The 12,220-nt window shown below is 48.3% G+C and overlaps 1 protein-coding gene across 2 annotated transcripts in view; it reads left to right on the top strand.

The window, feature by feature from the left end:
- loxl4 (lysyl oxidase-like 4) overlaps positions 1-12,220 on the top strand; it is a 149,529-nt gene that overhangs the window by 93,799 nt on the left and 43,510 nt on the right. The window contains exons 1-2 of one of the 2 annotated variants that reach the window (XM_038773152.1): positions 5,045-5,132; positions 5,560-5,714. In XM_038773152.1, the coding sequence (XP_038629080.1) occupies positions 5,577-5,714 (138 nt within the window). In that variant the 5' untranslated portion in view covers positions 5,045-5,132; positions 5,560-5,576. Of the gene's footprint in view, positions 1-5,044; positions 5,133-5,559; positions 5,715-12,220 lie in introns of those variants that run through there. The other variant, XM_038773151.1, reaches the window with a different exon arrangement.

Genomic DNA, 12,220 nt, shown 5'->3' with positions numbered 1-12,220 from the left:
CTCCGAGACAGCAATGCCACTGAAGACCTTGGCATTGACAGGGTCATGGGGAATGGTGAATACAATATTTCCATGGATTAATTTGTGGAATGAACGTACAAAATGAATGCTTTGCCCTGTAGCCAGTTGACTGTTTTTCTTTGCTACTGTCTGTACAACTTGGTTTATTTCTTATACAGAAAAAAGCCAAAAAAAACAGAGGCCATTTGATTGATTTTTATCACACCCATTATGGAGCTATAAACTATTTGACTGAAAGATTAATAGTCCTAAACTCTGGAATTTCCTCCTCTTCCCCCACCTTTCCCTCCTTAAAAACTGCTTCTGTTACCAGGTCTTTCAGCCACCTGTCCTAATTTGGTGGGTCGGTGTCAGATTTTCTGTTTGAGAAAAATCAAAGTGTTCATATTTTCCCAGTGACAGCATGCTCGCTGGGAGCTTCAGAGTGACTGAGTAATAACTCTGCTGTTTGACATGCTGCTGCTGAATCATAAAACTGCAGACAATTCCCAGGCCTAATTCTCCCCCTTAGCTGGGTTCAAGAAAGAACTGCTCACATTTACGTATTTCTCCCCAGCACGGCTCTGGGGCAGTGATTGTGCTCCGCACAGCATTTTGGGCTCGATGTAAATACACGTACACGACTGTTATATACACACACACGACTGCGTGGCAAAATTTGGTTCCAACTCCATCTACACGTTTGCTGATGACACGAACGTAGTGGGTCGGATCTCGAATAACGACGAGTCAGAATACAGGAGGGAGATAGAGAACCTAGTGGAGTGGTGCAGCGACAACAATCTATCCCTCAATGCCAGCAAAACTAAAGAGCTGGTTATTGACTTCAACAAAGTTTCGTAACCCTACCTACATCAACGGTGCCGAGGTGGAGATGGTTGACAGCTTCAAATTGCAGGTGTGCATATCACCAAAAATCTGTCCTGGTCCACCCACATTGGCGCTACCGTCAAGAAAGCACAACAGCGCCTATATTTCCTCAGGAAATTAAGGAGATTTGGCATGTCCACATTAACCCTTACCAACTTTTACAGATGCACCATAGAAAGCATCCTATCTGACTGCATCACAGCCTGGTATGGCAACTGCTCGGCCCAAGACCACAAGAAACTTCAGAGAGTCGTGAACACCGCCCAGTCCATCACACGAACCTGCCTCCCATCCATTGACTCCTTCTAAAACTCCTAGTGCCTTGGGGTAGTGGGCAGCATAATCAAAGACCCCTCCCACCCGGCTTACTCACTCTTCCAACTTCTTCCATCGGGCAGGAGATACAGAAGTCTGAGAACACGCACCAACCGATTCAAAAACAGCTTCTTCCCCACTGTCACCAGACTCCTAAACGACCCTCTTATGGACTGATCTGATCTGATCCCTTCGCACATCTTCTCCACTGATTAATACTACACTCCGTATGCTTCACCCAATGCTGGTGGCTATGTATTTGCATTGTGTACCTTGTGTTGCCCTATTTCCTTTCTTGTACTAAATGATCTGCTTGAGCTGCTCGCAGAAAAATACTTTTCACCGTACCTCGGTACACGTGACAATAAACAAATCCAAATGCACAAGCTTTTGATGATTGATGTATCCGAAGCATTCCTGGATCCCGCTGAAAAGTGTGATTCCCTCCACCTTTAGAGAATGGAAACCTGAATTGGCGTGCCTGTGATGGATTGATGGATCAGGGGTGGGCTCAGGCGGTAGGGAAGGTCGACAAAACGGTTTTGTGTTTATGTTTTGCCAAGTGGGTGCGGAGCTGGGCTTACCCAATCTGTGGGTGCAAATCAGAATGCATTGCCCCAGCAGGAATTAACTGGATTACGGCGTTGTTTCAAAAATGCTGAAGCTTTTCTGATGGTACATCTGCGCCAATTACTTTGGTCAAGGCTGTGAAGTTGAAAACCGTGGCACCCGTCACTGTCTCAGACGCACCCTCGGCATCTCTTGGCAGGACAAGGTCACCAACTCGGAGGTCATGGAGCATACTCTCCCTGCTAAGCCAATGACATCTACATGGTCTTGGCCACGTTCATCAGGTAGATAATGGCCGTATAACCAAAGACCTTCTGGATGATGTCAGGTTCCCCTGGGTACCCATACCTCTGCCAGAAGGACGGCTGCAAGCAAGGTGTGAAGATGCCAGACGTTGACAGTGATAACTGGGAGACGCCTGCGGATGGCCGTGGGGGTGCTTGACTGTTTGGAAGGTCATTGGAAGAGGAAACTGGGTGAGAAGAGGGCCCAGAGGAGGCAAAGGTCAGCAAATCGTACACCTTCTCAGCCCACCATCTTCCTGTGCAGCAAGTGTGGCAGAGACTGGCAGTGTCAGAGTGGCACCAGTCGATGCTTAACGCAGAGTTGGCCACCAGGGCATAAACCATCGTCTCACCCGGCAAGGAAGTTGCCACTGTGGCCAAGATGCACGGGTTCCTGGCTCTAGTTGTAAAGATGGTTGCCATTTTATCGTTGTAAATTCTGAGTGAGGTAGAGCCCTTTCTGCGTGCACCTATCACCTGCCAGCGATGCACCAGCTGTTCCACTGACATATTGGCTTTTCTTTGCCATTGCGAGTATGAGCAGCGAGGGAGTAGGTTGAGTAGCATCTTGACTCACTTTATAACATTCCAGGCCCAGAATCAGTTGTTATTGGGCTCAGGTCCCACTGCAGAACATGATTGCTTAATCCAGGCTGACATTGCTAACTGAGCACTGCAGTGTGGGAGGTGGGACATTCAACTAAACCTGCTCTTTCAGCTTTTCACAGTATGAAGCATAGCAAGAGAGGGGGGGGGGGTCTTCTGATCTAATCCCAACCCCGATCACCATAGCAACAAGAGGAGCAGAGAAGCCATTCACCGATCTTATTGGAAATAAAAATAAAAATGGGGAGAGGTGTCAACTGAGCTCCTGAATGGCTGTAACCTCGCACACCAAACTCACTGCTGGAGAGGCAGCGTGCCGTGGTGAATGGTCACTGCCTGTGCGGAGTCTGCACGTTCTCCCCGTGTCTTCGTGGGTTTCCTCCGGGGGGCTCCAGTTTCCTCCCACAGTCCAAAGATGTGCAGGTTGGCTGGATTGGCCGTGCTAAATTGCCCCTTACTGGCCAACAGTTGGGTGGAGTTACGGGGATTGGGCGGGATGGGGGTTAGGCCGAGGTAGGCTGCTCTTTCAGAGGGTCGATGAAGCCTCGATGGGCTGAATGGCCGCCTTCTGCACTGTAGGGATTCTACGATAAATCATTACATTGTGCATCATGGATTGGATTGGATTTGTTTATTGTCACGTGTACCGAGGTACAGTGAAAAGTATTTTTCTGCGAGCAGCTCAACAGATCATTAAGTACATGGGAAGAAAAGGGAATAAAAGAAACTACATAATAGGGCAACACAAGGTATACAATGTAACTACATAAGCATTGGCATCGGATGAAGCATATAGGGTGTAGTGTTAATGAGGTCAGTCAATAATAGGGTCATTTAGGAGTCTGGTGACAGTGGGGAAGAAGCTGTTTTTGAATCTGTTCGTCCGTGTTCTCAGACTTCTGTATCTCCTGCACGATGGAAGAAGTTGGAAAAGTGAGTAAGCCGGGTGGGAGGGATCTTTGATTATGCTGCCCGCCTTCCCCAGGCAGCGGGAGGTGTAGATGGAGTCAATGGATGGGAGGCAGGTTCGTGTGATGGACTGGGCGGTATTCACTGATGTGACCATCAATTCACTAGAGACACAGGGCAGCACGGTGGCCTAGTGGTTAGCACAACCGCCTCACGGCGCTGAGGTCCCAGGTTCGGTCCCGGCTCTGGGTCACTGTCCGTGTGGAGTTTACACATTCTCCCCGTGTCTGCGTGGGTTTCGCCCCCACAACCCAAAAATGTGCAGAGTAGGTGGATTGGCCACGCTAAATTGCCCCTTAATTGGAAAAAATAATTGGGTAATCTAAATTTAAAAAAAAAAATTCACTAGAGACACGATTGGAAGTAAACTGTGGTTTTAATAGTCTTACAACTGAGCCTGCCTGCGACCAGAGGAACTGAGAGCAGGCTTACGGCTGCAGCACTTTATACTTCCGGTAGTGGGAGGAGCCATGGGCGGAGCCAAGGGTGGAGCCCTGTACAAGCTCCTCATCTCCCACAATGGGTAGAGCCGCACAACGGCTCAAATACAGAGCCCACAAGGACATTATAATGCAATGCAATACAGTGTGAATTACAATACAGTATAATTCACCACATTCACGACTCTCTGAAGTTTCTTGCGGTCCTGGGCCGAGCAGTTGCCATACCAGGCTCTGATGCAGCCCGATAGGATGCGTTCTATAGTGCATCTGTAAAAGTTGGTAAGGGTTAATGTGGATATGCCGAATTTCCTTAGTTTCATGTGGACGTATAGGCGCTGTTGTGCTTTCTTGGTGGTAGCGTCGACGTGGGTGGGCCAGGACAGATTTTTGGAGATGTGCACCCCTCGGAATTTGAAACTGCTAACCATCTCCACCTCGGCCCCGTTGATGCTGACAGGGGTGTGTACAGTACTTAGCTTCCTGAAGTCAATGACCAGCTCTTTAGTTTTGCTGGCATTGAGGGAGAGATTGTTGTCGCTACACCACGCCACTAGGTTCTCTATCTCCCTCCTGTATTCTGACTCGTCGTTATTCGAGACCCGGCCCACTGTGATCGTATCGTCAGCAAACTTGTAGATGGAGTTGGAACCAAGTTTTGCCACGCAGTCTTAAGTGAAAATCCCAGAAATAATAGAAGATACAAAGCTCCAAGGAAATAAATAGTTTCATATCTGCGGGAAGGGAGGATATTTGTTCTTGATTATCTCTAGCTCCATACGTGACATCTATTCTTCTGTTTTGTCACCTCTACTTCCAGGATACTTGTTCTGTAATCCCCCCAGCCTTTTCCTCCTGGTTAATGAAACTTCACCGAAAGTAGTCATTCGGCCTGTCAGGATTCTTTGAAAGACGTGTCCTGTTTCTCATGTCCTTGCCTTAATGAGCCCTCTTTGAGGAAGAAATGTATTGGGCGTAGGCCAAACGGCCTCCTTCTGTGCTGTGAGATTCAATGGACTGAGTTTCCAGGCCCTGCAGAAATCATGAGGGGATTTGGGTGGGTCCTGAAAGTTACGAGGCTGTACCCCAGGAGCGCTGGGTGACTCCGGTGTCAGCAATTTTGCCTGCCGCGGGTTTGGGGCCCAGGATGGCCGACTAGTCGCGCGGGGCGGGCAGCCAATTGGGCTCATTGGAAGCTTGTTAAACATGGATCATGGAGCCCGACTGGGGTTTTCCTGTGGCAGATCAGGGTCCAGTGCAACAAGCGTTCCTACAATCCCTGTTTTCATGCCTGGGCGGGGCCACAGTCAGCGTTGCCATGGGGAGGATCTCCCCAAATCCCCCCCCCCCCCCCGCCCCTCCCCACCCCCCGCCCCCGAGGGAAACTGGTGCGATTTGAACCCACTTTTTCTGGATTATAAATGCGAGCCCTGAGTTGAGAGTCTAATATTGGCCAACGCTGTGTTCTTTGTGGCCTGTTGCAGGTGTGGGCCCCATCCACATGAGTCGAGTAACTTGCACCGGCTTTGAGGCGTCCATCACGGACTGCAGCTTCCAGGAGGCGATCGATGGGAACTGCAATCATGAAGAAGATGCAGCTGTCCGATGCCATATTCCACAAATGGGATTCAGGGATAAGGTAACAGAAAAGACCCATTAGACTTCAGCTAGTGTCAGATAGAATGGCCCATTTGAGAATAAGGAAAGATATAGAGGTTTGTACATCTGCACATGTATGTATTTTTATATGTGTTTCTCTGTGCAGGCATCTGTATTTGTGTGTGTGCGTGTGTGAGTGTATTGCTGGAAAGAGAGACATAGGAGCCTTTCATCTTGCACTCATTAGGACAAACACAAGAATGCCAAATTTCAAATGGTCACAACAATTCATACTACAGGAGAAAAGGGTGCTTATTGGTTGGTAAGTAGGCTCTGATTGCCCAGGGCTTTGCCATGAAGAAAGCAATGGGGAACTATAGGCTCCCCAAGTTCCTGGGTAATTCAGACGGCTTGACCATATTACTCTAGTTTGCAGAAAACGGGTCCCTGCATATGAATGTATGTCATTTCTGGCACAGGTAAATGAGCCACGTTATGGACCGGGATTGATTATCGCAAACTGGGTATTTGTGTAGCTGTTAGCACACTCAGGATTGTTCGGCGACTGCTGCCCAATCACAGAATCATATCTAACAGTACAACACACTTTGTTCAATACATTCGAGCTTTGTTCTTTTTGTAAATTATCCATAGCCAAACCATTCCAGAATCTGTCACCAACCATTCTCTACAATCACCCCGTTTAAAACTCTGACATGAAGATCGCCAGGTCCAGGGGGTCACCATTGGCGGGACGGGAAAATCCTGCTGGCGGGAATGGCGGGAAAATTTTGGCCAAAGTAATTGATTTGTTTCTCTGCCATTTCCTTATTCCTCATTGTAAATTCTCCTGTCTCTGTATGTAACAGACCCACGTTTGTTTTCCTCCAAGTGCTCTGGTTTCCTCCCACGGTCCAAAGATGTGCAGGTTAGGTGGATTGGCCATGAGCAATTGCCCTTAGTGACCAAAAAAAAAAGGTTAGGAGGGGTTATTGGGGTGGGTCGGTGCAGATGGGCTGAATGGCCTCCTGTACTGTATGTTCTATGTTTATCTTTGCTAAGTTTCTTCTTAGAAGCCCGTTTTATGCTCCTTGCTGATTTACTTTCATCTTCTGTTTCCTTTTTATTTACCGCTTTTCGAGTTCCCCTTTGCTGACTTTTGAAATGCTGCCAATCCGCAGGCTTACTACCTTTTTGTGAAAACTTTAGAAGCCGCTTCCTTTGATCTATGATCGAGGTTGGAACTCTTTTCCCGCCGGGATTTTGTGCCTGAAAGGAATGTGAGAGCCAAGGAAGTTGGAGCAGGAGTCATCAAGCCTGCTCCACCGTTCGTTATGACTACGGCTGATCTTAAGCTTCAACACCATTTTCCTGCCTCCTCCCCATATCCCTTAATTCCCGGAGAGACCAAAGATCTGCCTATCCCAGCCTTAAATATACTCAACGATGGAGAATCCATACCCCTCTGGGATAGACAATTACAAAGATTCACAAACCTTCGAGTGCAGAGATTTCCCCTCATCTCAGTCCTCAATGATCAACCGATAATAATCCTGAGACTATAATGCCCCCTGGGGTTTAGATTCCCCGACCAATGGAAACAACCTTTAAGCGTTCGCCTTGTGAAAGCCCTTCAGAATCTTGTAGGTTGTAATGAGATCACCTCTCAACCTTCTAAACGCCAGAGGGTATAAACCCAATTGACTCAAACTCTGAGCACGGGACAACCCCCTCATCCCAAGGCCCAATTTAATGAATCTTCACTGTACCGTCTCCAATGCAAATATAACTTTCCTTAAAGGTGGAGGCTGAAACTGGGGACACTATTCCAGGTGTGGTCTCACGAAAACCCTGTATAATTGTCGCAAGACTTCTTTAATCCTATACGCCAGTCCCCTTGCAATAATTGCTTGTTGCGCCTACCTGCTAACTTTCTACATTCCTCGTACAAGCACACAGACACAAGTCTAATGGAACCTGCACGCACAAGACTATCATCTTTCAAAACATAATCTGCCTATTTATTCTTACTACCAAAGTGAGTAACTTCACACTTCCATATATATTTATATATACTCCATCTGCTAATTTATTGCACACTCGCCTACAGCCTCTCTGTGTCTCCCTCCCCAGCTCACCTTTCCAACTAGCTTGGTATCACCAACAAACTTAGATATCTCACTCTCTGTCTCTCCTAAGCCATCAATATGGGTTGTAAATAGCTGAGCCCCAGCCCTGATCCTTGCAACACTCCACTGTCCACTGCCCGCCCACTGGAAAAAGCCCCGGTTTACGCCCACTTTCTGTTTTCTATCCATTGAGCAATCCTTTATCCATATTACTCCAAATTCCATGAGCACTTATTTCACCTATTAAATATTGGTGATGCACCTTATCCAATGCCTTTTGTAAATCCAGGTATACTACATCTACTGTTTCCTCTTTATCTACTCTACTAACCCGCACATCTTTGGACTGTGGGAGGAAACCAGAGCACCCGGAGGAAACCCACGCAGACACGGGGAGAAAGTGCAAACTTCACACAGATAGCCATGCTCAAAAAACGCCAAGAAATTTGTCAGGCAGGATTTCCCTATAGTTAGGGCAGAACGGTAGCATTGTGGATAGCACAATTGCTTCACAGCTCCAAGGTCCCAGGTTCGATTCCCGGCTTGGGTCACTGTCTGTGCGGAGTCTGCACATCCTCCCCGTGTGTGCGTGGGTTTCCTCCGGGTGCTCCGGTTTCCTCCCACAGTCCAAAGATGTGCAGGTTAGGTGGATTGGCCGTGCTAAATTGCCCCTCAGTGTCCAAAATTGCCCTTAGTGTTGGGTGGGGTTACTGGGTTATGGGGATAGGGTGGAGGTGTTGACCTTGGGTAGGGTGCTCTTTCCAGGAGCCGGTGCAGACTCGATGGGCCGAATGACCTCCTTCTGCACTGTAAATTCTATGATAATCTATGATTATAGGGCTGAATTCTCCGCCGTCGGGATGCTCCATTTTGCCGGCAGCCCGGGGGGTTTCCCGATGGCGTGGGTCTGCCCCACAATGGGGAACCCCATTGACCAGACGGCGAAACGGAGCATCCCGCCGGCGTGCTGAACCAGATATCTGGTGCGACGGGACAGAGAATCCAGCCCAAAACCTTTAGTAAAAAGAGGATTTCCATTGATCAATAATTATACAATGCTTTTCTAAGTGCATTGTTAAGATTTACTAACCAATAGATTCCAGCAATTTCACAACAACTGATGTTCAGCTAAATGGCCTGCAGTTCACTGTTTTCTCTCTCCCTTCTTCCTTGAAAAGCAATGGAGCAGTTGCCAATTTCCAACCTAGTTTGGCCATTTGTGAATCTAAGGAATTTTGGAAAATCATAGCTAGCAAAGCACATCCACAATCTCTGCAGTTTATTCTTTTCGAACCCTTACAGTGTAGACCAGCAGACCCTGGGGATTTATCGTATTTTAGTGCCTTAATTTCTTTTGTACTTCACCTCTGTGGATATTAATTTCCTCACCTATTTTAGCCCCTAGTTTAACGTCTATTTCAGGTACGGAACTTGGGTCGTCTATTGTGTAGATAGACACAGTGGCTCCACTCTTTCCTCACTCCCTGTGATTATTTCTCCCGTTGTTACTAAGGGACCGATGTTTACTTTATTTACTCTCTTTCTCTTTACATAGTACCTTTTAAAAATACATTTTGAGTGTCCAATTCATTTTTCCCAATGAAGGGGCAATTTAGCGTGGCCAATTCACCTACCCTGCACATCTTTTGGGTTGTGGGAGCGAAACTCACGCAAACACGGGGAGAATGTGCAAACTCCACACGGACAGTGCCCCAGAGCCGGGTTCGAACCTGGGACCTCGGCGCCGTGAGGCAGTAGGGCTAACCACAGCGCCACCTTGCTACCCCATCTCTTTACATATTACAATCTGTTTTTGGTATTTCTGGGGCCCCAGAATCCCTCACAAAAGCCCAGCAATTGGGTGGGGCCATTTTCCAGGTGTGCATGTTGACCGCTAAGCACACATTAGGCCTCTTTTGCAGAGTGTGGTTCTGGTGCCTGTTTTAGCTGAAAAGAAATGGTCTGTAATGACCATAGTTTTGGGCCTGGACTTTTCAGCAACCGCTATAGCCGAAGCGAGATGTCACCAGCCCACTTACCGGAATAGTGTTCCCAATCTTCCAAGATTGGCCAGGAGTCTCCAGGAACTAAAGTCGAATCTTCGGGGCAGTGCGACGGGTAACCAAGGACTGAGGCGTTAAAAATTTGATTTCTTTTTCAAAAAAAAGTTCCTTTGAATATTTTTGTTCGGTGTTTACAAGATTATCAGTGACAGGAATAAAGGCTGTTTGATTGTCAGGTCAAGAACCAACCAATTGGCGGACAGTGGGGCTGGTTTAGCACACGGGGCTAAAGAGCTGGCTTTGAAAACAGACCAAGACAGGCCAGCAGCACGGTTCAATTCCCGTACCAGCCTCCCCGAACAGGCGCCGGAATGTGGTGACAAGGGGCTTTACACAGTAACTTCATTTGAAGCCTACTTGTGGCAATAAGCGATTTTCATTCCATTTCATTTTTTTCATAATGGGACCGCTCGCTTTCTGATTGGCCGAGAACATTGCCTCGATCAACCAATTGCAGGAAGGCGGAGACACAGGAGGGCTAGGGGTAAAATCTGCAGGACTGGGTCAGAACAGAGGGGGAAACGAGGCGAGACCAGGTGAGGTTGGGACACTTGCTGACTCGCCCCAGATTACTCCGTAAAGTTGGAGGAGTCCTGGCTGAGGGGCACATTGAGGGAGTAATAAGTTTCTGCACCTTTTATTTTATTTATTGCACCTTCAAGTTTGGTTGCCGTTTCAGCACACTAAAACAACCCGGAGTTAAAAGAGAAAAGTCTGCTGGTCCTCGGCATTTGGAAGTTCAGGCAATACCAAAGTGATGTGGATGTCACACGGTTGCAAACTATGATTAAAAACAGTCCACGTTGTTCTGGAGAAAGCCTCATTAATATTTATTACAGCCCATGATCAACCCGCCGATTGGGGGCAGCACGGTAGCATTGTGGATAGCACAATCGCTTCACAGCTCCAGGGTCCCAGGTTCAATTCCGGTTTGGGTCACTGTCTATGCGGAGTCTGCACATCCTCCCTGTGTCTGCGTGGGTTTCCTCCGGGTGCTCCGGTTTCCTCCCACAGTCCAAAGATGTGCAGGTTAGGTGGATTGGCCATGATAAATTGCCCTTGGAGTCCAAAATTGCCCTTAGTGTTGGGTGGGGTTACTGGGTTATGGGGATAGTGTGGAGGTGTTAACCTTGGGTAGGGTGCTCTTTCCAGGAGCCGGTGCAGACTCAATGGGCCAAATGGCCTCCTTCTGCACTGTAAATTCTATGATTCTGACAGGAAGTTTCGAAGAAAATGTTAAATTCCTTAATACTTCTGTTTTGAAATAATTGAATTTTGTGCTGACCAATTTTTTTTTTGCTCGGGGTTAGGGAGCCGAAATGCCAATACGCATGTTAGGCCTCAAATAAAACCTCGCTCTTTACCCTCTGCCTGCAGCCCAACATGTGCTCCCTCAGCGCCGTAATCTCTCAGAACTGATTCTCTGAAAGTGCAGCACTCCCTCAGTACTGACCCCCTGACAGTGCGGCACTCCCTCAGTACTGACCCTCTGACTGTGCGGCACTACCTCAGTACTGACCCTCTGACAGTGCAGCACTCCCTCAGTACTGACCCTCTGACAGTGCAGCTCTTCCTCAGTACTGACCCTCTGACAGTGCGGCACTCCCTCAGTACTGACCCTCTGACAGTGCAGCACTCCCTCAGTATTGACCCTCTGACAGTGTGGCACCCCCTCAGTACTGACTCTGACAGTGCGGCACTCCCTCAGTACTGACTCTGACAGTGCAGCGTTCCATCAGTATTGACCCTCTGACAGGGCAGCACTTCCTCAGTACTGACCCTCTGACAGTGCGGCACTCCCTCAGTACTGCCCCTCTGACAGTGCGGCACTCCTTCAGTACTGACCCTCTGACAGTGCGGCACTCCCTCAGTACTGACCCTCTGACAGTGCAGCATTCCTTCAGTACTACCCCTCTGACAATGCAGTACTCACTCAGTACTGACCCTCTGACAGTACAGCACTCCCTCAGAACTGACTCCATGACAGTGCAGCACTCCCTCAGTGCTGACCCTCTGACTGTGCATCACTCCCTCAATACTAACCCTCTTACAGTGCGGAACTCCCTCAGTACTGACTCTCTGACAGTGCGGCACTCCCTCAGTATTTACCCTCTGACAGTGCGCGCACTCCTTCAGTACTGACCCTCTGACAGTGCAGCACCCCCTTAGTACTGACTCTCTGACAGTGCGGCGCTCCATCAGTATTGACACTCTGACAGTGCAACACTCCCTCACTACTAACCCTCTTACAGTGCGGAACTCCCTCAGTACTGACTCTCTGACAGTGCGGCACTCCCTCAGTATTTACCCTCTGACAGTGCGCGCACTCCTTCAGTACTGACCCTCTGACAGTG

The sequence above is a fragment of the Scyliorhinus canicula genome, chromosome 16, assembly GCF_902713615.1.
Source record: "Scyliorhinus canicula chromosome 16, sScyCan1.1, whole genome shotgun sequence".
Lineage (NCBI taxonomy): Eukaryota > Metazoa > Chordata > Chondrichthyes > Carcharhiniformes > Scyliorhinidae > Scyliorhinus > Scyliorhinus canicula.
Note: the sequence above shows the minus strand (reverse complement) of the source record. Positions and strands in the feature narration are given on the sequence as shown.